Below are 27,806 nucleotides of genomic sequence, written 5' to 3'. Positions count from 1 at the left end.
TTTTAGCACACAACTCAAATTTTAGGCCACATTGTTCATACACAGTCCACAGGTTATATTCATGGGAGTTCACAAACCAGTGATCCGCATATACTGTTTTATGACTTTCTTTTGCTATGATTGACCAAAACATCTTTAGTTATTTAGTTAGACTTTTCTTCATCATAAAAAAAATGCAGACTACTTACCACTGACATGAAGTCTTTTTTCATCATTGGCATCTCAGGAACTTTGTTTCCATTCATATAGTTTACAAGAGGGTACAGGTATAGGCCATGGAAATTATGGCTCATATAAGGTAAGGGATGGTGACTCTCGAAGACACTGTGTGGTACACTAGGTAGAAAATACGGCATATTCAGTGCCTTAGCTTGTAGCTCATCGTACCTCAGAACTGAAATGGAATGTTGCTGGTTAAATTTGTTGTGTTCATCTCTGAGAGGTTCAATGTCAAAAACTGTTGTAGTTTTGCTTTGTTTTGGCACTGACAGATCCAGAGGCTCAATTTGGACATCTCTTTGGAAAGGAGAGAAAACAAATTGGTTGCAACTTGGCAGCATCCGCATCTCACAGCCACAGAGTTCATTTGAAGGACAGGACCCAGGCATTCCAGGGCATTTTACTATTTCTAGACTTTCTGACAAATTTGGTAATGAAGATATACCCATATCATTGTCTTGTTTTGTTTCTGAATTACGATTACTTGGAAATGTTTCTTTAAAGCATTTTCTGGGTGAAGCATCAGGGCACCATATTAAAGCACTGGCCGTTGTCCCCACTGAGTTGTCATTATGCAGTTGTCTTTGGTGTAAAGCTGACAAAATAGTATTGTTCCTCGTCATCGAACTTTGGCTCCGATGCCGGAACAACAATGCTTCTGTTGAGTATACAGCACCTTGACTGTCACTTGTCTGCATTATAGGTCTCTGTAGGCAGATTGGATATGGAGAACTAAATTCTATAACCTGATCTCCTCCCGATCTTCCATTAGCATCCACCTGAATGTGTTGTAAACTGTTCCACCAGCCACTAGTGGGATCCAAAGAGTCTGGAGCCTGCTCCAAATTTGTATTCAATGTACACAGTCTTGTATCAATAGAAAACCTTTCATCTGATTTATAAAGACTATCTATGTCATGGGCAAGATACGCCAACTGTGACTGAGTGAAGGATCCCGAAACTGGACTGTAAATAAGCCATTTTTTATTTTTAGGGTCATATGGACCTTGTGAGCTATTTTGACCCTTTTGTGTTTCATCTTTATTGATTCTTCTGTGTGACAAGCTGTCGATTGGAATACACTTTCTGTTATTAAGGTGGGAACTATATGATCCTGAGTGGGAAAATCTCCTTTTGCACTTTGAACATTCATAAGGCTTTTCACCTAATAATAAAAAAACACAAAAATGTTTTTTTTCATTTGGATTTCACTTATTTTTTAAATCATGTGATTTTCACTAACACACCATCAGGGGCGTACCTAGAGTATTTGGCACCCGGGGCGGATCCTGTATGTGGCACCCCCCCCCACACACACACTTTAAAACTACCTGGCCGAAACTGAATATGACCCCCCCCCCACACACCATAAAAAATATAACACTTTTATTTAAATTTAAAGTAAGTAACACACCAAAATAGGACAAAACTATTAAATAACAATATATATATATATATATATATATATATATATATATATAATTGTTAACAGCAATCACATTCCTATCATGCCCAGGCATACCCAGATTCCAGGAGGCACTCGCAGACTTGGCATGATAGGAGTATGATTGCCCTATCTACCCCTTCTCGCTCCCTTCTGCCCTATCTACCCCTTCTCACTCCCTTCTCCCTATCTACCCCTCCTAACTATCTACCCTCTCCCTCTTTGAAGTTCACTTACCTTTCAGGAGTCCTGCGGTGGGGGTGCAAGGCCTCTGCCTCCCAGCTCTGCCACTGTATGGAACAGTATAGAGTGATGGGAGTTATGATGTACTTTAGAGCATGATTATATAATGAAAAATACATTGGAAATGGTACAGCATAACACCCATCACTCTCACACACTTACCAATCCACACGCATACCAATCCACACGCATACCAATCCACAAACACATACCAATCCCCACACATACCAATCCACACACATACACCAATCCACACACATACCAATCCACACACACATACCAATCCACACACACATACCAATCCACACACATACACCAATCCACACACATATACTAATCCACACACATACCAATCCACACACACATACCAATCCACACACACATACCAATCCACACACATACACCAATCCACTCTCACTGTATGCTTTCCTACCTTTCCTCTTTTCTCCTTACAGCCTCTTTTTCCTGCTCTTCTCTCCTCTTCTTCAGTTCTTCTGTCTTCTTCCGGGTCAGAGGGCACGGACAGCGGTGGGCGCGGCTTCAGTGTTGTGCGCCGGGATCTGACAACAAGCCCCGGCGCACAACAGCTGTTGCCGCGCAGATCGCAAGGGAGCGGTATCGGAGGTCTTTAACAGACCTCCGGCTCCCTTGAGTGATTTTAAGCCGGGTTCAAGGGAGATCCTTGAACCGGCTTAAAATCACTCAAGGGAGCCGGTGGTCTGTTAAAGACCTCCGATACTGCTCCCTTGCGAGCCTGCTCCTCCAGCGGCGGACATTACTGTCCGTCTCTGGAGGGGTGCCGGGTGCCGGCAAGTTGGCACCCCCCTGATGAGCGGCACCCGGTGCGGACCGCCCCCCCCGCCCCCCGCTAGGTACGCTACTGCACACCATTTGTCTGTTTAATATAACAATATAAATATATAAAACTATATTAGTAGCATTATACATATACGTCTTTGACTTTCATTGTGATTTATATCACTGTAATTTAAGTAGTTACTAACTATAGGAATTATATTCCATTTGGGGTGCTAGCTAAGGGTATAGCTTGGTGAACAGGTGTTGGCGTAAGGCTGGCCTGAGCTTTGGTTTGGTTCCAGCTCCTGAAAAGAAAATTATAAGATGGAACGAATTGGCTCACCAAGCCAGAAACAGGAGTTTCATAATGTACTTCATAATGGCCATCTCACTCACCTCTAGCTACAGGATGGAGGATATCCCATTATTAGTGGAAGAAGATAAAAAACTTTATATTTCCCAGAAAGGCTGGAGTCCAAACATGTAATCTCGGAAGCTCTCTAGCTTTTTCTAGCTTCCTAGATGAACAATGGTTGCCAACATAGGATAGAACTTTGTTGTTGTGCTTTCTACCAACCTATATGGGTAAGTAGGCCCTGATCAGTTAAAATAATGCCCCTTGGGTAATGTGTGCTTCCGCAGTTAGAGCCACACAGCCATTATACATGTTTACTTACCACTATGTATACGAACATGTTCTTTTAAATGATGTTTAAATTTAAAAGCCTTTCCGCATTCTGCACACTTATATTTCCTGTTGTCTTTTTCTGACGTATTCTTGAGTGTTGGCTAAGACAGAGAGAATGTTATTTACACCAAGCACACTGTGTTGGTCTCATCAGTATATATATTGCACACTTGTGGTATGGGTGGATGCAGTGACGTATTCTGGCCTACCTAGGGCGGCAGGTCAAAGGGCCGGTTACAGGGGGATCTGTGATCTCATCAACCGGCCCATTTACACTATGGTGTCATATGCAGGCACTACGTGTCCTAAAGGCACAACACGCCTTTTAAGGTAGTACAGACTCCGACTCTCTACATATCTACCCTTTTATCTAAATACACCCCTAAGCCCCATCTTTGACCTGCATCTCTCTTCTAGCATCATTACCCACTCCCGTATTCAAGATTTCACCTGTGCTGTAGCCCATCTCTGGATTTTCTTACCCTATTCCGTCAGACTTTCTCCCTCGTATGTGAATTTCAAAAGCTCTCTGAAAACCCACCCTTTTCAATAAGCATACATTTCTTCTAAGACTCTCAGCCATCATCATAATCAAGCGATCTGAATCACCAACAACCTCTACATATCATCCAGACCCTATCAACTCATCCTCATCCAGTCTTCTCCTACTGTTTCTCTTCCCCCTCAACCACCAACTAGATTGTAAGCTTGCAAAACAAGGACCCTTTTGTACCAGTTTGTTATTGTGTGTTGTTTTAAATTACTTTACTGACTGTTGTAAAAATGTTTACTAAAACGCACTACATTTTAATTACTTTTACAATATTACAGCTAAAGAGAGGAACATTCATAAAAAATGAATACAGATATGTCTTTAAGGGTGCACTCCAAATTTTATCCACTTTGGGCACATGAATAAAAAAAAGACCATTTTACCCGTTTATTTTGTAGCTTGATGAAATATTGTATAAGGCAGTTGAGAGTGGTTGGTATTTGGTTTAGTTTCTTTAAAAAAAAACATGTTTAAATCCATGATCCGTAACTGTGAATATCTCCAGTTCATGTTATTTTCTTGAAGCTGCTGAGATCTTAGTGAAAAAATGCCTATAAGCATTAGGCGAAAAAAAGCAAAGGACTACACTGACATTAATATAATATAATAAGAGCATTACAAGATCACTGAATTTCTGAAATTGTTGAAAAGCAAAGAATGCAATTTATTTTGTTAGAATACATCTTAAATACCTGCAAGTCACCAAGATCTGGAACAGAGCAAGCACACAGCTGGAGAGGCACCTCACTTCCCAAGTCACAGGAATCTCTTTGGAACACATGTCTTCTGTAAACCCTACCACAGAGTTCACATGGCTTTATGTCTGTTTCTTAAACATAATATGGTACATTATCAATGGAAAATTGTTTACATATATGAACCTGCCCATACGTTCTCTAGAAAAGTAAATTATGACTAGAAAAAATGATGACTGATAAGATAATATTCATTCAGTATTCCATGGAACACTGAATGTAAGCCGTGAAGGATAACAGGTGCTATAGGACAAAGTGGGATGGCGATCAAGACAATATTTTTGCTACTTAGGTTAAACTACACATTTTGCAAACACTTCCATCTTGGATCTTACATATTAAGCCATTTAACCAAGGAGCAAAATGAATATGTAGCAACACTGGAAGACTTAGAGGTCATACTTTTGACGGAATAAGTCCACTAATCATATGCTGCAATGAAGTATAAGAGAGACTCACTTTCTAAAGCATTTTCATAGTCATTGGTCCTGCGCAGAGCAGTTGGCTTTGTTGTCTGGATTGTCCGTGTTCTAACATCTCCATCTGCATCTGGTGTGGCTGAAAAGTCCAACTCCATTCCACCTAATGTAGAAACATTACTACAAAAGGTAAGGGAAAAGATACATATGTTTGTATACAATTGTGTTGTGCAAAGCAGTAACAAGCTTAGTTCCATCTAATGTATTGGGCACTAATTTACAAATACACAACACACTATTGTTAAGAGCTCTGGAGAAGTCAAGAAGAATGAGCAACCATTGGCTTTGCCCGGTTCCACCAATGTCTATGAAGTTTTGATCATGCTCTTTTCCTCCTCCTTTGTGCCCCATTTTCAGAGGCTTCTATATTCTCTTTTGCAATGTTTAGATTTTGTGAGCACAAGACATTTCTTTATGCTCTTGCGTTTCTGAGAGCACATTTGTAGATTCTAGCAAACAGGACTGATGCCATGAAGTATCTAATAATGTGCTGATCATCAATTCCTCTCAGTGCTTCAACGTGATGTATAAAAAATATATATCAGATGCTACTCTGTATTCAACGTTTGCTAGTATTATTCCTAATGTGCTGTGATCCACTGTGATCCTGTCCTGGTTAGAATTTTACTCCAAGACCATTATTTACAAATATAGCAATATGTTTCAAGATAGGGTTCCTGCCAATTGTAATCAGGTTTGAGGAAATGTTCAGTAGGAAAGATTTGGTATTATATTATAAAAAGGGTATGTTCGTTTTGAAATTAATGAAAATCAAGTTTCTTACTATGGACAGATGAGTCTATCATAGTTTCAATGTTGTTTTGCTTAGTCACATAAACAGAAAAAGTGCTTGTTTCGTATACTCCCAAGTGAAACTTTGTGGCATTGCTATGAAGTTAAGCAAGTCATTTGGAATCTAGGTCTCTAGAAGGTGCATCCCCCACACAGCTAGATATAAAATGAACCTCTAGCTCTATCCTGGTGCTAGTTACTGTATGAGAACCAATTCACAGAGCAATTAGCATTTTGCATGGACATTACACCCATGCTGTCACTTCAAATGACTTGCTGTACATCCTCACATACAAGAGTGTCATAGATTGTAAGTTTACTCACTGGTGGTATATTACATGTAATTTAAATAACTTTTACTTTACTGAGAGGGTCGTAGATAAGTGGAACAGCCTCCCACCAGAACAGGGGAGGACTGTCACCTTCTGGTATAGACAAGCATACCCCTTAACACCTCCGGGTAACTAACATACACATTGGCATCATATTTACACACACACTCTCACAATAACACGTACACACTCATGCTAGACATACACATGCATGCTAACTTACTTAATGCATACACACTCATGCTGACAAACATTCCAAACTAACACACACCTAGACACCTGCTCTAAAACACACTTTTGCACTAATGCACTAACAAACACTAATGCACTCACTCTAACACACACTTTCACATACACACTCATGCTAACACACACTCCCCTTGGGCCATTTTGCCCCTACACCAGAAATTGTAAAGGCTAATACAGTGTGGGAACATAAACATGTGTAGGATAGGGATATGGCTACTGTGAATCTAAGACAAGATTAACAACCGATAAAGGTTTGAGTCTTTACATTAAGGAAAACAGGCAGACTAGATGGGCTGAATGGTTCTTAACTGCCGGCAAAGTCTATGTTTCTATATTCTGTATTACAGATATTATCAATTTCTAGTATTCAAAATAAAATTAGAACATGTTTCCATCTACCTATGTAATATTATAAAGCTAGTATATTTCTTAATAATTTTCTGTATTGTATTTTTTGTATTTGAAAAATCATGTAAAAATCCAAAACACTATATACTTGTCCAAAAGTCTCCAAAGAGACTTATGGACAAGTATATAGTGAATTTGCAAGTACTATTGAAACTCTTCCCAGAAATTCTAAAACCAAGTAAAATTTGCCCTATTTATATTTTTTGCGAACACTTAATTTTCATGCAAAATTAGGCACTGATTTTTTAATTTAAAAACAGCGTTTTGTGTTATTTTTATGACATTGAACCTTTAAAGGAAACAATGACAGATATGTTAAGGTTTATTTAAAATACTAGATCAATTATTGTTTTGTGAAAAGGGAATGAGTCAAAAACTGAAATATTATTTATATAGCATAACAGCCACATAAAACTGCTTTTGTGGTGCAGCTGAACCAAGCATATCCCTGTGCTTCGACATTGTTCCTGCGTCACTGCCAAACACTGACTTTGCTACCATTCATTTTTGAAAAAGTAGTGGGTAAATAGAAATAAAATAACACAATACGCAAATAAATACATTATCAAAATGTATTCACTAAACAGAGAACTGGCAGGAGAGTTTGTAGGAGAGTTGTGGTGTTTACAGCTCTACCAAGTATTTTCAGTGTGAAGGCTGAGCTGGCCCTGTATAATGTATAATTCAATGTGTGAGGAAACTTCCAAGAATTCATCTGCAGCAAAATCTTATTGGGGTCGGCCCTTCATAATGTATAGTGAACTCAAGGAGCTAAAACACCACTCCACTAACAACTCTTCCTTTAGTGAATAAATCCTTATTAATGTTCTAGTGATTAATACAAATATATTTCTTTTATGGCAGGTTTTCTTTAAACTACACACAGCTGATATAAGTGTTGTGGTTACATTGCACCTAAAAGTTGCTTAGTATTGTGGTTACCCCTTTCTTATCACCTCCTCCTTAGTCCCCTCAAGTGCCAACACATCCAGTAGCTTGCACCATATCACACAGACAAAGTGGTCACACTGATATAAAGAATCAAGTTTCCGTTCCTCCCTAACCAATGGGAAGCCTTATCACTCACTGAAGACCGGCTCTATCTACATGCTCAGTAATATTAACCCCAATCTTTTATAAAAATTGTTATGCATTTTCAGCATGACTGTTAAAAAGTGCATTTTATGATAAGTGAAGCCATTGAACGTATAGATGTTAAAATAACAGTCCTCTAATGTTTGTAAGGTGTCGTGAAGAAGATAAAGGATACTGATATTCCTACCTTTATTACATTGCAAGCTGCAAAACGCCAAGAAAACCTGGGTGTCTTCCTCACACATTTGTGCATGCATGAAATAATTTGTCTATACACGTAGGACAAAATCCTTAACAAACAGGGCAGGTGCTACAGTGCAAGGCCATGAACTCCTGGGACTCGAGTGGAAAACATGCACACCTCCTATACTCATCGAGTGGGAGCAAAACCACACTACACCTGGCATAGACTCACGGTCACTCTCTGCAGGCCTGACAACCGAGCAGTGGAAAGTATTGTACTCTTTAGTGTAGGGTACATATGTGTAGAATTTGTGTGAGTGTTGACTTAATGGTAATTAAGAAAGAAAGCTTAGTAGTAACACCGAATCAAGAACTTAATCTCATCCATAACCTTTGTAAATTGACACCTTTCACTGCACTTGATATATTATTAGATATAATTATAGTACACTTCAAAGAAATGGCATATTCACATTTGGGTGGAGGGCCATGCTTGTAACTAACCACAAATAGACAAGTGTGAGAAAAATGCAAACCAAGTTCTGCAATCTAAGTTATATATTTATGCTTTATAAATATACATTCCGTTAAGTAGTCACGCTGTTGCACTTGACTGGTGTGGTCCCACCATTAAAGTCATGCCCCATCTAAGCTATGCGATCTCCCTGAAGTTCAAAAAAATAAAATCTGGTCATCATATGCTGACATTCAGAAACATTTTTTTTCTAAAAATCTATTGAAGTTGTCCACAGAAAAAATACAATGTAATGGAAAATTGATTTGCAACTCCTTTTAATATGAGGGACTCTCAGGGTTTGACCTTGAGTCTCAGGGTTTTTGGCCCAATCTATGGGTGAAGGGGCAGATTTGCAGGGTCTGCAACTGACTTCTTCATATTACACACTGCTGTGATCATATGAAAGACTCCCAATTGGTACTTTTGCTACCTACCAGTACGTTGTGCTTAATATTCTTGCCTGAATGCAGGTGTATCTTTAAAACATGTCAAGTCAAGATTTCCGTGTCAACCTGTATTAGAGCCATTTGGTTAATACATTTGGCGACTAAAGAGTCTAAGTGTTAGTTCATTAAGAAAGTACTCAGGTATGAGTATCTTAGCATTATAAACTACATTTCAAAAGATTTTGTTAGTGCAGTCTACATAAAATGAACTTTTATATCTACTCTGCTAAAAGTTCCTACTGCTCAAATCTATTACATAGCCTTAGAACACAATAACAAACTAAACAAAAATAATAAGAAATGAGACAACTGAAGCATAAGAAAGCACATTATATTCAAAATAATTAGTACAGAATAATGTGTTATTCCATATATTAGAGGATTTTTAGAACTTTATGGTTTTGTGTTCTGTTGCACCTGAGCTGGATTGACTAGTTCTAAACATTGTAAATTATCACAGCTGACAAAAGCTAGAACTTCATCTTTTACCTGTTGTATAGTTACATTATAAGTTTGAACAAAGATATACATCATTCTTCTACATCTTGTACATCATTCTTCTACATCTTGTACATCATTCTTCTACATCTTGTACATCATTCTTCTACATCTTGTACAAATGATCCCTTGTTGCATTGATCCTCATATTTGAAACCTCACATTCCCCCTCATTCATTTTGTAGCTGTTCTTTGTACCGTACCCTTCCAGTTTAAGTAACGTCCTTCTTAACAACAACCGATGCTTAAAATTGAATTGAATATTCCAAATCATGTGTAATATTTTGTATGGCGGCATGGTAAAAAGAAAAATAGATTTACCTATATAAGCCAGATAGGAAATTGAGTCTATAGTTTAATTTAATACCTTTTTATTGATCTAACATAGAAAGCGTACATAAACTCGTGGGGCCTGAGGTCTCTGATTCTTATGGAATCAAAGATGGAATCCAACTGAAGAAGAGATCTTTTAGATTACATCTTTTTCAACAAAAAGTATTCATTATTATAGAAGTATAATCACATTTTCCATTCCTTTTAGCAAACCCATTTAAAAGGACTCTTTACGTATGGTTGCTGAGGTCCACCAGTCTTAAAGTTCCTAATTAGTTTGAGTGCTCTTTCATTTATCAATATTGAATCTCCTCTACAATTTAACGGGCGCTTTTCCCCGTCTTATTTAAGTATTAGGGGTTATATGATATTTCTCCATTTAGTTTCAAGCAACAAGATACATTTAAAACATAGGTTTTGCGTTCTGAAGGGTCCGACATGGATAACACAGTGCAGAACTATATTAAAATCAGCTAGTTGTTGTTCAGATGCTGTAAGGAATATACTTGGAGGCAGCAGGGGACCTTGTAGTTAGAATTTAATAGAAGATGAATCTAATATTACACCAACAGTAAAATTAATATACTGTATAGTAAACATTAATACACTTTATGTAAAACTGAGAACTATAAGGAAGGCAGGTGCTACCTGCACTCCAGACAAAGTGAAATAAAAAAAAAATCAGATGCAAAATAAGTTCAAAATGAAATGCTGTCTTGATGAATATCAAATTAAAGTGGGTGTTTGGAGTTTTTGCTATGAGTCATTGATGCCACATCTAAAAGCCACCGCTGCAATATGACAAATGTTTGCTGCTCTGTAAGCTCCTACTGACCAGTTTGTGCCTTTCATCACCTTGAAAGTGGCAGAATTTGTGACAAACTTGTTCAGAGATGAATGGGAAGAAAACCTAGGACACATGAAACTTCAGTCTCAAGGATTTTTGCCACAATCTTAGCGTTTCGGGGGGGGGGGGGGTTCCTAGAGCCGAATCCTTCATAGTCTACTATTTTATTAATGACATCCGAGAATTCTAATTGGTGCATTTCTTAGCTGCCATGTCAACCCTAATAGAATACAGGTGGCTTAAGTGTCCCATGCAGCCCCTCAATTAAAAATATGCATTATGAAGTATTTTAAAGTAAGGAAGGAAAACATGAATTGCCTTTAGAGATGCACTACACCCTCTGCGCTCCATAATTCATTCCAGTTTTGTCTGCCATTGGCAAGAAGGGGCTCACTTTGAGATCAATAGAAGCACTTTCTAGGCATACACTAGGGAGGGGGTCTTGTTAGGACCCTTAGGAATCTCACGCAAGACAGAGAGGAGCTGACAAGCTTTTTATTTTTAGCCACCAATACGCATTGGATGTGTTCATATTGGCAACCACAGGAAAATATTTCTCTCTGCTCCTGATTACTGGGAACGTCTTCTGTTCTAAAAGGGGCCTATCTGGTATCTGCTGAGATCAGAAGAGACCAGCTGCCTGACATCATCATCCGAACTGGGAATATAGTATTCTGTATCTTTCTCATATTGTATTTACCGTAATTTACTGGGTGTATGCCCAGCTTGATCTGCGATATGAATTAATATTTCCTGATCTCCAAGAGCTTTCTAGACATGATAAAGCCAATAACTCTCTTAAAAGTCATTCTTTTGGGGAACCTAAAACAAAAAAATTGAATCTCTATAGCCTCAACCCCATGGGTTGGGTACACACTATTCAAATCATAATTGTGACTATGGATCCTCCCATATTGCCTAACCTAACTTCACCCAACATCTAATCCAGATTGCCCTTACCAAAGCAGGCTAACCACATCTTTCCTATTACTTCTCCTAAATAAGGCCTGCCTATAGCTCTAAGGAGCTCATTTTTGGCTTGGAGCAATTGGTTTCTTAGAGACACCCAAGGTTAAGGAGGTGTCTGCCAAAGTAAGATACGGTAACACTGTACTTCAAAAGCACTAGAATACACACATATATATATATATATATATATATATATATATATATATATATATATATATATATAAGCATAAATACTGACAGATATGGAGTCCAGGGTGAAATGTGTAATCTGATTTATATGTATATGTTTTATTCTGTGGAGATAGGTTCCTTATTCAAATTGGATGGTTGCCGACTAATGCATGTCTTGCCCAAAGGTCACTGGTACCCCAAGGCAGTATTATAAAAAATGCATTGCAAGGAATAGAATGTTACAGTTTTGTGTTCATATTTACCTTTGAAATAACATTCACCAATTATCTAACATTGCAATCTTAAGAAGTAATTTGTGGTTTCCTTTGACAATCTGTATTTCGCTGGCATGCTACAAGGGAGACATGCTGCAAAAATAGCCCCTTGTGCAGTTTTGAGCATTAGCATTCTACAGGTACGCTATACAAGTGTATTGTTCTATAATTACATATGATGACTGGAGAGTCTCCTTAATGTATTCCCGATAATCAACGCATTACAATATTTTACTACTTTTTAAGTAATGATCAAATTAAATCAATTGATAAATGTGGACTTTTGGTCGCTATTTGTATGCAGCATGATGTGAACTTTCCCTTTATACATTTATGAATCCCAACACATTAGGGTTTGAGTGAATTCATGCCATTGTTCATCTTTGCAAAATATGACCTTGATGCAGGGGCGGGCTGGGCCGGGGGGCAATCGCCCCCCAGGCCGCCCGAAATATAATCTAAACGGCCGCTGGGTGCTGATGCCGCCGGCCGGCGCTACTTTAATACGTTTTTTAAAATGTAATATGGCAAGCCGGATCGGCTATTAAATGAAAAAAAAATAGTATTAAAGCAGCGCCGGCCGGCGGCATCAGCACCCAGCGGCCGTATGCGATGGCCGCCAAGTGATGGGAGCAGCGTGAGGGGTGAAAGCTCCGCCCCCTCGCACTCACCTTTCACTCCTCACGCTGCTCCCATCACTATGCGGCCATCAGATTGTTGGAAATTGAATCTAAACAGCCGCTGGGTGCTGATGCTGACGGCCGGCGCTACTTTAATACTTTATTTATTTATTTTTAATATGGCAAGCCGATCCGTTGATCAGTTGATGAAGAAACATATCTAGTTGGTTGTACCAGACCTGAACCAGAACAATTCAGAAGGAATTTAGCACATCAACAGTAACCATTCATATATGTACAAAATCAAGCTAGCTCAAAGACTATTACTTGGGCAAACAACAGTTCAAACGAAATATCTAGCAATTGTAGATTCACGTGTTTCAAAACCAGGGCTTCTTCTATGTCCACGCCCCGGGGGAAACTGCAGCTGTGGAGTCCAATGTGTTATCTTCTTAAAAGTGACAAAGGCCTTAGTCTTCTGGACTCCGCTATGAAATGCTCTCATTGCATAGTTATTCCCAGACCCCCAGCCACATCTGAGATGCAAACAGAATAATTCATGGACACGACTATTAATAACATGCCTTTAAAGAGCTTTCCTGTTTAAGCATGGCCAGCCAGTGGGCATGATTCAAAAAGGACCTTTTGTGCTTGCATGTTGCATGAGGAAGTTTCAATAATGGGTGAATTAACTTGGTACGTTGTGTTCATGTCACTAGACTATATGAAGACCATTCATCTGGGTGGAGATTCCTTTGACAGAAAATGTTACAGTATGTATGATATCACCCCCTTTGTATTACATATACTGCGTTGCTTCTCATGGATACTGTGGTTAACATAATAAATGCTTTTTATGTCTCCTTGAATTACTCGCACATTACTTGCTCAATTGTACGATTGAAAAATACTTGCATCTGCTGGACAATAAACACCAAATATGTTGCAAAGTAATCTCGTGAATATTGATTCTTTTGGATAAATTCCTCTTTCTTGTAGCTAAAATCCACACAACATACCCTTTGCATTTGGCTTGGCCACCTTGATGTCACTGCTAGTCATGGTACTCAACTCAAGCCAAGCTCCTCTAAATTCACATCCTATGACTTTAATACGTTGGCCTTCTTCATCTGCAACCAGGGGAAAGCTGATGGCATTTAGCCCAGGGGCATGTCCAAAGCACCCCAAAACCATTTTGGCAGAGAACTTGTTCAATCTGAAATATCCAACTCTGTCCAAAACTCATTTACAGAATATATGTATAGAAAACTGTTGAAAACAGTCTGAGAACTTATGCAAGTGATGGAGAGCATGTGTGCAAGTGCATCCTAACAGTCTGAGCGCTCTGACAAAAAAGGACTGCGGGACTGCAATGTGACCCGACGCCATATACTCCTCGTATTTTCACAGGACTTTTATTGGCTGCTTTGCTGAATCTCTTATTGTGGATTTCGGCTATTACAAGTTTTAATTACACTGTTATCCAATAATTATTGTTCTTTTAAGGACATTGAGGTCCTGCTCAAGTGCAAATATGTAGCCCCACATCATAACTGGTGCTTTTCTTGTGTGCCCATTATTATGTCTTTAGTCACTTTTTCATACAGTATTTTCTGTAAGTGCAATAGTTTAAATAACACTATTTTTTACAGGTTTTATGGGTCATGCTGCACATGGCTATCTTTTGGGGGGGTTGAGGTATACCTGCCCTGGGGCAAAAGCTTCCATCTCTCCCCTGCCAGTCATAACGGAAATGCTATCTAAAATCACTCGTACTCGAGACACCTTGGTGGCTATATGAAGAATTGCTCCAAAACACTGTGAAACGTAGTGCATGCTTGTGTTCGAAAACTAAGCAGTCAGTAAGGTTTATACTGGTGCTTACGGGCATTAAAACAGTAAATAATATGGGAAGAAAATGGAAAAACAAGGAAGGGAGAATTACTTCTAAAGAAGGTAACACTGAGGTCTTGAAAGCTTATATGACCATGATGTACTCATGTTAAAAGTGCAAGTGTAACAAAAAGTGGAATTGGCTTGGCTTTAATATGATTACGGCACAGCTTCACAAGGCTTCACAAAGCATACTTAGGTATGCTGTCTAGTCTGATATAGAAATGACCTCTCTTACAGTGGGTGCTTTCTATAACTGATCTATCTTACAAAATGGGGATTGATAAATAGGACCCAAGTATTAAACCGAAGGTATGCAGCATTTTTAGCACTTGCACTACCAACAAATAAAACAGATTTATCAGTTGCTTTACTTCATTATAAAACCAACAGCATCCATAACTGGCTAAATATCTTAATCATCATTCAAAAGGGGATGACGGAGAAACCCAGCCAAGGGCTTAGTATTTTACGGTATATTACTTTTATTGATAACAACTTTATGGGAAGCTTGTAAAGATTTCAGAATTTGGTTTCCAAGTCTTTCTCTGATTTGTTTTTCCTCAATATTTGGAGAGAAACTATTTCTACCAGCATAACCCTAGAGGTTACCACTCCTTCAGATTTTCTTTTAATAATGGATATGCTCTGTGTTCTCTGAAGAAGAATGCTGTAAGGTGCAAAGGAAACATAACACCCCACACGTACATTACCATAAATATAACACATCTGACTTTCTTGTCTTTAAAGGGTCAGTGTTACCTTATATGTATGGGTTTGATGACACAGGAAGCCTTGGGTTTCAGAGGAAGATGGTTTTGACGGTGGCAGAGAAATGTAGATGTAAAAAAGAGACACACATATGTAAATAATCTTGGATTGTATTTAAGCATTTTACGATTTATAGGGTCTCTCCCGCCTACACTGCTGAATTCAACAATTGTAACTAGATTTAGGATTGGCAACATCAGCCTTAGTACTGTTGGATGTCCAAACCTATCCCACAAGTAATCTTTTAATCACATAATATCATATCATGTCATCATTTTACAGGGAACGCCGGATTGTCATGTGACACAAAAGCAGACACTGATAGGTTATTGCCTTTGAATCTAAAATGCATGTGTGCTGCTTTTGTGGAGTATGTCCAGATGGAACCTCAGAGGAATTAATACAATTACACATCTAAGGTATAGTTACTTAACATATCATAGTATGTGATTAATGGTTTGCCTAAGTGGAACATAACCTTTAAAGTGCATGTCATTGAAAAGGAGGGTACATTTTCACTTATACACCGTGGGTGAAAAGTTAGGTTTAATCTTAAATCCTTCTCTGCCCATTCTTTCAATGCTGACAGTCTGTATGATAATGCATTAAAACTTGTTAGTTTATGAACCAAATATACGGTATGTGTGAGCATCACAAATATAACAAGGGTGAGCACACACGAGGGTCTAGAAGACCATTAATAAATACGTTTGAATGTTCACACTTTGCTATACAAGCTTGCCTTTCTTACTTTATACAGCATAAATAAATACTGGTTTTAGTACACTAAATATATATATATTACACTTACAACCTAGATTTCCAGTCTTGTTGTGAGAACCAGTTACTATGTTCACAATATATATGTCCTATTCTGCAAATCTATCTGGAGTTAAGCAATAATAAAGACTTATCTTTAGTTAGTCATATGCCAACATCACAAAGTAACTCCTTCATTGCAATATTTATTATAATACTCCAAATGATGATTTATGAAATTTATTTCACATCATTTTGTAGGCAGTCATCTGGAATAAGAACAGTTGGACACAGATTATAGAGGTGAGCCCAGTGTAGGAGGAACAGGTATGTGAATTTGTGCGATCAGGTATTTATCAGTGAATGTGCTGGGGAGGAGATGGTTCTAAGGTGTACCTGTACATTCTCAGATAGAGTCTCAAATGCATCTTGTTATTTATCTGAACTATAAAGATTAGCGAAGAGGAAAAATCTATGTGTTGCTTAGGGAATTACATTTCAAACAGTCTCAGCCATGCATATGAGACAATCCTACTGGGAATACTTTTGTTTCAGGCAACAGCTAGGAGATGCTGTTTTAGGTCCAGTCACCTGTCTCCAACCTATGGATACTTATCCCAACTGGTGTGCAGGGATAGGCAAGGTGTCCGTTCAGGGACCCAGTGTCCGTGGCAAGGTTTGTGAAGTTGCATAGAACATCATTAAATTGTCCACCACAGATCATAGATGTCCACCATGAGCAATGTTGGTGCTTACCTCCTGCTGGTGTGGTAGTGATTAGTGGTAAAGGCTGGTCAGTTGTAGGTCAACAAAGGTAAGGGGGTACACATCAGAAACAAAACAAAATTGTATCCAAATAGCACCCCAGTCTGTTAATGGGTTTATGTAATTAACAAATATTATAAAACATACAAATACAAATAATAGCGTCTATATTTTTGTACAATTGCCCTAATATCTATGAATGAGCAGCTGCTTTAAAAAAATACGGAGAAATGTTTTAAGGGCATGACTTTTGTGGCTCCAGAGTATTTCTTCTACATACTTTTATGCTTACATATTAAACTGTTCTGGGAGTCAGTATGTGTAAGAGATTTGCAATGTTCCACAGGTAGAGATATGATCCCATGTACCTGTCTCACGCAGGTACCTCATTAAAAAAAACAAGCACACCAATGTTCAAGGTCAATGTGGAAGTTTACAAAACTCACAAAAGTATGCTGTTTTGTTCTGGACACACCTTACGATACACTGTATTCATGAAACTGTAAAAATAGGAGCACAATTACAAATAAGAATTGTGAGCTATTTATTTATATGTACTGATTTTTGCCTATTTTTACACGGTAGGATGGATTTCACCTGAATGCTCCAGATCATAGTTTATTCTCCATGTGGGTGGAGTGCCATTTGGCCCTAACCAGGTCCCATCCCTTTAAGTTTATTGAAATATAGCCACATCTAGCTCAGCCATATTACCTCCCACCCTCCTATTGGAGAAGCAGAGGAAGAACTCTAGGGGCAGCCTTGGCAAATTCCCAAGTATACATAGCATCCACTTTAACCCACTCATATGATTAAAGACATTTACACAATGTTGTTTACAACACATTTCTGTTTACAACAGCAATTCTGGACCTATTTACTAAATTACAGAAATCAGCAAGGTAATTCGGTTAACGCTAAAATATTTAGTATGTTGTCCAATAATTGCTCCATTTTCAATTGTTTAACAGACCTTTAAAACCCATGGTTTTGTATTACATTAATAAAAGCTTTGAAACATAACAACCCGCTGCTTCTATACACTTAATTCATTAATGAATGTGTATTGAATAGATATACCAAAATTGTCTCTTACCATATATACTAAACTATAACTATAAATTTATCAATATTTCCAAATTATTGCCTGGTTCCCTCATATACACTATATGGATAAAAGTATTGGGACACCGGACCATTACACCAACATTAATACACAAGACCTACTTCATTTCATTAGAAGGCCATTGGCCCAGCTCCTTCCTAATAGACCAAGTAAGTCTATACATCTTGGCAATATTTTCTAGTGGCCAAACCCCAAATGCCCCACTGAACTCTCCTAAAGATGTGATCATTCAGTTCCGGTCTGTGACAAATAAGACAGAACTGTCTAAAATACCAGGCCCAAAACCGATTTCATTTGAAACATGCACTTGACAGGTATTCCCTGAGCTGGTCCACAACACAATCTTATGGAGGCGATCTCTACTCCCTCTCTCCTCACACCCACAAACCCTTCCAAGTTCCACATCTCCTTATTTTGCAGGCAGCCAATGTGGCCATCATTGGAACATAGGCCATATTGTTAGTGGGTTCTGTTTTACGGCATATAGATTGCTTGCTCCAGGTTGAAACTGTTATTATGTCTAGCACCTCATTTTACTCTTTCCCCACTTCTCCTAATCCCTCTATGCCCTCACTGTGCCATTTCCTTTTCTCTTAATCTTTTTCTCTACAAAATTGGTTATTTCAAATTGGCGTGTATATGATTTTACTCTTGCATAACAAACAAAAAAGAATTAGTGCAAAAAGAAACCTAAAAAAAACCTGAAGTCTATAAAGTGCAAACAAAATTGCTTGTAAGTAAATATAATGTAAATCAATATGGTCATTAAATTATTACTTTTAAATAAGGGAAAATTAAAAATAAACCTTAGAAAGCGATTACAAATTATTCATGATGAGGTTTAGCTTGCCTAACCAGCCACCTGGAACCCCTAGTTGCCAGGAATTAAAGACAAGATTTAGTGACTCATCTTAACCAGGGATTCCCCGTATACATTTATAGAAATGGGCCTGTATAATGTATGGGTAAAAAATACCATCTCATTATATTTGAGAATATGGTTTTACATCGTGAGATGCCGAAACGTGCAATAAAATCCCTCCAAGATTTGACTGAGAGGGTGAATTTGAGTAAAATGCAAATTTCAAATAAGAGTTCATAATAAAAAATATATAATTAAAAGTGTTTAATCAGATGTGTAATCATAATTTATTCCAGTATTTCCTTTATCCTCCATCATTTCTTGGTAAAACGAATCACATTGCCAGCCCAGACAAAAAACTGATGGATAAAAAACAAGGGACTCCAATTGAACGGCCAACCTAAAAATTCATTAGTTTTTACGCAGGTGAAAAATGCATGGTTTGAGATTTAACAATCTGACTAAAATCATATTCTCAGGGGTAGAATGTAGGCAACGACCTCTAAAAATGCTACATTGAATGTTAATAGAAACATCTGTATGAGTCAATGAGGTCTACAGAAAGTTAGCGCATGTTAAATTGACAATTGATTTTAGTCTGATATTCTAAAAATCAAAAACCACATCTAGGACTGTGTAGACGTGTCTCAACTTAATTAATGCAAAAGCAAAACTCAGCACGTTTGCAGAAGAGTCCAAATACACTTTAACACAGATAAATTAACCTAGATTAAATTTCCCATGTGCCGGCACCGCAATACAGTGCAGAATACTGTTTATATAGAATTTATGTATTTCATTTATTTTAATAATTACTAATAACAACAATAATTATTCCTACATTTGTATCTACAAGAAGGCCTCCCTTAAATATCAGAAAGTAAAAAAAAAAAATGACCTACACCGAAACCTCTTAGATACATGTTTGGAAAAGAAAATATAACGTGATTCGTTTTCCAGGGTCTATGTTACATAAACATGAAAACATGAGAAAATTGTAGATGAGGTGAGATGAAACATTTACTGGACTAACTAAGCATGTGGTCTCTTTTTCGAATGAGAAACTTACTGAGGATCCTTAAATAAATATGTTGCGATATTGTGATTGGTTAAAAAAATTTAATCTGTTTTTGTAATGCTGCTGATTACATACATATTAAATATTAAATTAAATATTAAAGTAGTACTTTAAAAAATATTTAAGTGTTGAAACAGTACTGATCTGAATAATATGAACTCGAATATAGCAGTCTAGATCCTCATCCAGGGAAAAAAGCGGCAATAGGATATGTGGACCATGGCCCAGCAGTGATCATGGTTGCAACTTCCATGGGTCAAACGGGTGCGACAAGGAGAGGGGCACATTCAAGCGGCCTGGCTGCAATGCCCCTGTGCCTTATTTTGCTTCTGGAAAATGATGTAACATCAGCCTGGGGTGCCATTTCCAGGGGAGGTTTGGCACTCTGCACCTTCTGGTCCTGGGGCATGTGAAGCAAAGTGCCTCTGGAATCCCTCCCATCATTAATAACGCACACACTTACACGCTTACACACAAACAGTTACACAGACACACTTGTCTGGCCCTCATTAACCTTGCACCTGGCGTAAAGATCCCTGATTACAGCTCTGGCACTGGGCTTTTTAAATGAAGCAATTCTTCACGCACAATCGCAATGACTTGTGATTCCGTCCACCCATCTCATCTGGAACTGCATGATACATTAATGGTCTCTTTTACTTTGATTACCCCTCTGCTGTTTAATTCAACAAAGCTCCACTCTTAAAGAAATGGTCACTACATAGTTACACCACAGGGAAATCCTTTCAACTAACTTCCCTCCTCTAACCTATGACTGCCTCTCCTTTCCCAACATCATTCCTGCTGTCAGGTGTCTACCACCATACGCTCTTACTGTTATTCAATATAGGCCCGAACTTGCAAACTGACCCAGCCGTCATCCTCCCTGAGTCATTCTATACGTATGGCGAGGTATATTGTTTATTAAAATGTACATTTACTGTAGTAGGCCCCATGACCTTGTACACTTGAGCTGGGTACTTCTGGCTACTTCTAGCCTTTTCGTTCTGTGAGTCCAAATTGCCATGTGATGCACTGCTTGTTTTGTCCTGTTTGCCCATTGTCCAGCACTGTGGAAAATGATAGCAATGTATAAAACACTTACATACTTTGGAACAAGCACTCAAACTGTGCTTATAGTAAGGAATATCTATATGACCCATGGATAACCATGGATTACCACCATTCTAATGAGTTTCTTAGTAAGAATGCTCTACTATTTGGGATTTGTTGGTGGTTCTAACTTTTTGTGGACACCTACCGTGTTTTGCTTTTTGACATATTATGCAATCTTGCAGGGTATGCAATTAACCTTGATTTGTATATTTTTATACACTTTTCTTTGATCACATTTTCTCTCTTGTCCCCACTCTTTGACTCCTTGACTCCTTCTTGGATCAGGGGAAATGCGTTCCCTCTGGCTATGAATACCGCGCTCTGGAAAGTGCAGGGACCGGCCCAAGTTGGGAATGTATTCACAGCAGAGACACATTTAAGAAAATCCCAAGATCTGATGCAGCATAGTGACCTCATTTCCCGGTACTTAAGATAATTGTGCATATTTGTGTAGGATAATCAAGATAAACGTTTTTTTTATTGCAGGTTTGCTAGTCTTATGAACATTTCTTTAACCAAGTAGATGTCCAGTCATTTCTCTAGAGACCACTTAAGGTTTGTCCTGTAATGAGGGATGCTTATAGTATTAGTATTGTAGCTGTATCAGAACAATTACAGATATGTGATACATTTTTAAGTGTCTGCATAAATGTTACACAATTTGTGTTCCAGGAGAGTCTGCAGTATGTTGTAATAGAATGTATTGCATTCTCATCTCTACATTTCATGGATTAACAGGATATGAATACTAATTCAGGGTTAGCCACGAGGTAGCTCACCAGCTGTTGAACTCCAAGCAGTAAAACCCGGTGTCCAGCTAACTATCATGGGAGCTGTAGTTATGCTACTTCCAACTGTTGCCCGTCTCTTTGCCATATTCATACATCTGTTTTCATATTTTGTTTAAAAGAGTGTAGGATGTAAAACAGGGATATACACAGAAATAAATCATGCTTCAAATGCAAAATATTATACCTATACAAGTATAGGTTATATTATGTCACTTGGCATATGAACCCCATAATACTCAACCCCATAGACAACATACCAAATCAGGCGCACTCCTTACAATTATTACACAGTATACCTGGCCAACAGTGAAGGAATGAAGCTCTGGTTCATGCTATGGCCCACGGCAAGGCATTCCCAGGTAGCGGCCTTTTGGCTTGGTTAACCCTCTTAGGGCACAGTTCGAATTTTAGAAGAAGCTGGTTTTACTTAGGATTAAATATTATGCAATATGATAAAGTCCCTTATAAGCAAATCATCACTAGAAATGTAATAATATGTGCAGTGGACCTGATTAGTCATAGAAGTAAGGGAACCTTTTGCACTGAGTGGGAGTGGAGCTTTACTGAAAGCAAGGGGATCTTTAAGGTGGGTGTTATAAAGATGCTGACATTACACTGACCACACAGTGGAATTTTTGATACAGCTCAGTAAGTTAACCAAGCCCTTAGTTGCTTCATCTTGTAGCCTGAGATCTAATAAATTGCTAAATGAGTTAAGTGAATTAAGTGCCTGGGTCACTAAATAATAAAGCACTGCAACAGTCACGTAGCATGATAATGATTTAGGGAGAGACATATACATATCTCACTACAATTGTATGTTAAAATCACTATATATGGGATATTTCATAATGGCCCTCTCGATTCCTACACTGCATGTTGGTTAACTTTAGCTTTGAAGACCTCATACGTCTCTTTGTTAGTTATAATTAAAGTAAAATGACTGTATTGCAATATATCTAATTATAGCAAATGTGTTAAACAGTGCAGCGGAATATCTAGAATCAATTAAATGTACACATTAACATTTGTAGTTTTTAATTATTTAACCCGCAAAACATAGGTGCTTATTTGGTTTGAAGATTCGGGCCATAATCAGTTAATTTTTAGGTATAAAAGGATGAATGATTTGAGACAGCATTATGCCATATTTTATGCTTTTTTTTAGCAGGCTTGTATGGTTAGTGTTTGTCAGACAGATCTGGATGATGAGCAGTGGCTGCGTTGACCGTATCACTGCAAGTAAGTTTAGCTAGTATTGGCCCCATTTGGCTGAAAGCGGACAACCCTCTCCTTTCCATATAACCTACAAAAAAGCCAACAGGTGGAGAAAAAGCTCACAATACTGCATGGTCAATGAACACTATGAGCTTTAACCCCTTAACGACAATCCCCGTACATGTACGGGGTTGCCGTGCAACGGGTTAACGACAACGCCCGTACATGTACGGGCTGCCGTTAAATAGCTGCATCGCCGCGATCGCGGCGTTTTCGCCGCGATCGGCGGCTTTGCAGCATCCACGGAAGCCTCACAAGTGAGGCTGACCGTGGATTCGGGGAGGGCAGCCCTTGGCAGCCCTCCCCGGAAGAAAAATGGCCGCCGCCGCACCGATCATGAAAGATCGCGGCGGCGCCCGGCTAAAACTGCTTAGGAAGCGATCTGAATCGCTTCCTAAGCATAAATGGTGTTACTGACATGCCTCGATATCGAGGCATATCAGCAACACTACCCCCCTACCCCGATCACCTTGTGATTGCTCCGAAGAGCAACCACAAGTGCCATCCTGTGAATGACGTTGCCGTCATTCACAGGATGGCATCAACAATAGAAATTAGTTCATAGAGGGTCTATCCAGACCCTCTTGTGAACTCTCGAGCTCCTCCTGCAGGTTGAATGCAGGTACTGCATCCAACCATGCAAGGTCAATGGAGCCCAGCTCACTAATGAGTGATTAGTAAAAAAAAAAAAAAAATTAAAAATTAAAAAAAAATTAAAAAAAATGTTTAAAAAAATAAAAATAATATGGTAACATATAAAAATCCCCACTGTCACCAAAAAAAATTAAAAAAAAATTAATAAGCAAGTCCTAAAATTATTTATCTTTACAAAAATTCCAGCATGGAAAGAGTTAAAAATATTGGCATTACAAATGCCCATAGGGTGTCTCGTATTAAAAAATGCATGAGTGGATGGGATAAATTGAATTGGCCGGGTTCAAAGGTGTCCCAAATATGGGACATGGGGGCAGTAGGACCAGATGTCTAAATGGCCAAAAAATACACACCTCACAAAGGCGGCCTTTTACCTCCCAAATAACCCAACAAACCCATGCATGTGGGGTATCACTGCGCTCAGGAGATGTTACTGAACACATATTGGGGTGTTGTTTAACAGGGACATATACCAGGAGCGATAAATTTATACCTGAAGTACAACGTGTGTGAAAAAAATACAAAAAAATTTACTATCATAAAGTTTCACAAAGGCTGGTGGTAAAATTAGTGCATGGAAAGGGTTAAATTACCAGCATGTGAAATACCTTGGGGTGTCTAGTTTTTAAAAATATATGACTTGATGGGGTAAATTGCATTGGCCGGCTTCAAAGATACCCGAAATGGCACATGGGGGGAAGAATTACCAGATTTGGAAAAAAAGGTTTTGAAATAGCAAAACGCTACCTGTACTTATTGCCCCATAACGTGCAGAAAAAAGCAAAAAAACATAAAAACATTGGGTATTTCTAAACTCAGGACAAATAGTAGAATCTATTTAGCAGGTTTTTTCATTCGTTTTTGCAGATGAGTAAAAGTTTTTTGTTTAAAAAGTGAGAAAAAGTAATTTTTTAACAAAAAATCCCCATATTTTATCATTTTTTTTATAGTAAATTAGATGATATGATAAAATTAATGGTATCTAAAGAAAGCCCTGTTTGTCCTGAAAAAAACAATATATAATATGTGTGGGAGCACGAAATGAGAAAGAAGAAAATCACAGCTAAACAGGAACACCGAAAAATGTTAAAATAGCCATTGTCCCACAATATACTACGAGTAAAAACCCCTATTGTCCTTAAGGGGTTAATTATGTCATCAAGTACCGAGCGAGAATAACTGCAACAAAAAGCGTCAAACCTCAATACTGACATACAAACCTTTAAATAATAAATATATAATATGCTTTTACAATTTTAATAAACATTTTAGTCTAATAGAATAATACAGCACACTAAAAGTCTCTCCAGGAAAATCCCACAAATGGGTAACAGGGACTTTATGGGCCATATCTGACCTTGGGGTCTCCATTAAGGTTGTCCAGCGCAACTTGTATGGAAATTCAGTATCCCTTTCCAGGTGCAGACAGCTGGGTTTATAGTGAAATTTACATAATAAGACATTTTCTCCTAATAAACACGGACTCATGCAGACTGCAATCAGGCATGTATGTTAAATGTTATTTTCATATTAAATCAGTTTGGATCTTCTCTGAGAGTCTCATACACCTTCTCTAAATACGTCTTTCCACAAACAGTGTACCTGCACCAACCTGCAATGTTCTGATGATAATACCGTAAGTAGGTGGGTGTAGAATGGATGGAGATAAGGTGACCACCCAGTAGTTTACATAGACATATAGAATTTGAGGACAGATAACAACCATTTGGCCCATCTTGTCTGTCCATTTTTCCTGATATAAGGCTGAAAACTTAATCAGGCCTTGGTTTTGTCTTAGATTCGAGATAGTCCCATGCATGTTTATATTCCCTCACTGTATTAGCCTCAATGAATTCTGGTGGGAGGCTATTCCATTTACCAACCACCCTCTTGGTAAAATGAAATACTCTATATGCTTATCTACCAGCTCCGCTGCATCTGTATTCATAGCTACTAATGAATTATTAACAAATAGATTCTCTCAAAATGTTTGCGTGGCTTCTATTTCTAGTGTACAATGTACATGAATTATCTTATTGCCTGACGGCAATTCTTACTGAACATTTATTAAGCCTTTTCCTGTCCAGGCCTAAAGGGTTAAACATTGGGAGAATGGCCGTACTCTGTACATTTTAGAAATTCAAGGTCTCGGTAATAATTCTTAACTGTTTAACGGTTGATTTGAGGAGATTAGTAAAGCAGATATAATTTTTTCCAATACTCATGGAAAGATGAAACTAAATAAATATATTTAAAATTTTCCCACACCTTCTCTCTATAGAAATATGTAATTTTGCATTTTTATCTTATTGTAAAATCTTAATTTAGAAATACAATTACAAACCTGGTGATCTAAAACCGTTTGATACATATATAAAATATTGAAAGTGCTTTTATTCACCTGAATAACATAATTTCATGAACGTATTTGCCTTTTTTAGATATTTGTCTGAAAATGTGGGTTTTATTAAGTTACATTATTCATATTTGCATATTTGCTTACTACACTTGCAATAAGTCACTGTTTGTAAGAATTCAGTAATCAGGGCGATACAATTTGTGTATCGTTTAGAAATTGCTACTTTTTAACTTGTTGAACTCACATACGCTGCACCTGCAGGGCATTATTATTTGGGAATACAAAGAAACACTTACTCTGGAACTGAACTTCCCGATAACATTTAAAGAGAATGCCACTTTGGCGCTGTTTATTGGCATTTATTCTCATGTATAGTTATTTAGTAAAAAAGTGACCCCCCCCAAAACATTAACAATATTTTTATGAGATTTTACCCCTGTGGTCCCCAAATGAAAGAAAATAAATTAATACTTAATATCTATCACATGCGTAAAATGAAAATGCACAGAATTAATTTTAAGAAATTTCACAAGTCAACATATGAATTTCAAATATTTTCATTATTGTTTTAATGAAGGCAAATCTGTATTTGCATTATCAGCTTTGTACGACTTAAATAAGGTCTTCCTAGGACAGGCCTACAGATTCAAATAAGCACTGGAAATACATCATTAATCTATAAATTTCTTACGTATGTACTTTCTTTTAACTCATCTGTGTCAAAACGTACACGTCTAATTTTACCCTCATTTTGGTCTTGTCCAGATAAAACACTGTATATTATAATCAAACTCTTCTGACTTAAAAAAAAAAAAGAAAAGAAATAATAATCTTATGGGTATGATGTTTTTGCCAGTCCTATGGAATACCAAACTAAGGCACTGTCATGTTCTATAGACTTTCTTTGCGGAACAAAATAAAATGTATATTAGGAAATGCCAATGCAATGTAATGAGATATACATTTTTAAAAATATGTAGCTCAAATATGAGGTCCTGTGACGGTTAACCAAATAACATTAAAAAACTTTAAATCACTACCTAGGATAACCTCACACAATTGTTATTGCCCCAGTACAGTGCTCTGCACTATGCTTTGGCATTGTCGCCGTCAACACCAAACATTGTTAACCCTTTCATTCTTAAGTCATAAGAGCTGTCGTGGGTTTCGTGTCACTCCAGCACTCAGATTGTTAAAGAAGAATAAGAAACTGAATTAAGGCTCACGATCACTATTCACTTTCAGTATTCACTTTCAGCAGCCGTGTGTCCCCTTTTTGTCTTTATGAATAATACATGAGGTGCTAGGGCTCACCATGACTCCGTTTGGGCTGTGCCTGCTTTCTGCGCTTCTCCTTGAGGTCGTCAGACATAGTGAAGTTCAAGGCTCCTGTTGATCTGCTGGTAACACTGACTTCTAATAGTTTGTGAAGCAGTCAGG

At 37.9% G+C, this 27,806-nt stretch overlaps 1 protein-coding gene across 1 annotated transcript; it reads right to left on the bottom strand.

Annotated features, from left to right (window-relative positions):
• Nucleotides 1-27,806, bottom strand: LOC128475228 (uncharacterized). The gene is made up of 5 exons (XM_053457698.1): nucleotides 27,681-27,806; nucleotides 5,160-5,282; nucleotides 4,638-4,774; nucleotides 3,382-3,493; nucleotides 1-1,384 (listed from the first exon to the last, which is right to left on the bottom strand). The coding sequence occupies exons 1-5, from the start codon at nucleotides 27,736-27,738 to the stop codon at nucleotides 144-146; spliced, it is 1,671 nt and encodes a 556-aa protein (XP_053313673.1). The 5' UTR covers nucleotides 27,739-27,806; the 3' UTR covers nucleotides 1-143.

This window comes from Spea bombifrons, chromosome 2 (genome assembly GCF_027358695.1).
Source record: "Spea bombifrons isolate aSpeBom1 chromosome 2, aSpeBom1.2.pri, whole genome shotgun sequence".
Classification (NCBI taxonomy): Eukaryota; Metazoa; Chordata; class Amphibia; order Anura; family Pelobatidae; genus Spea; species Spea bombifrons.
The sequence above is the reverse complement of the archived record's forward strand: the minus strand, read 5'-3'. Positions and strand labels throughout refer to the sequence as shown.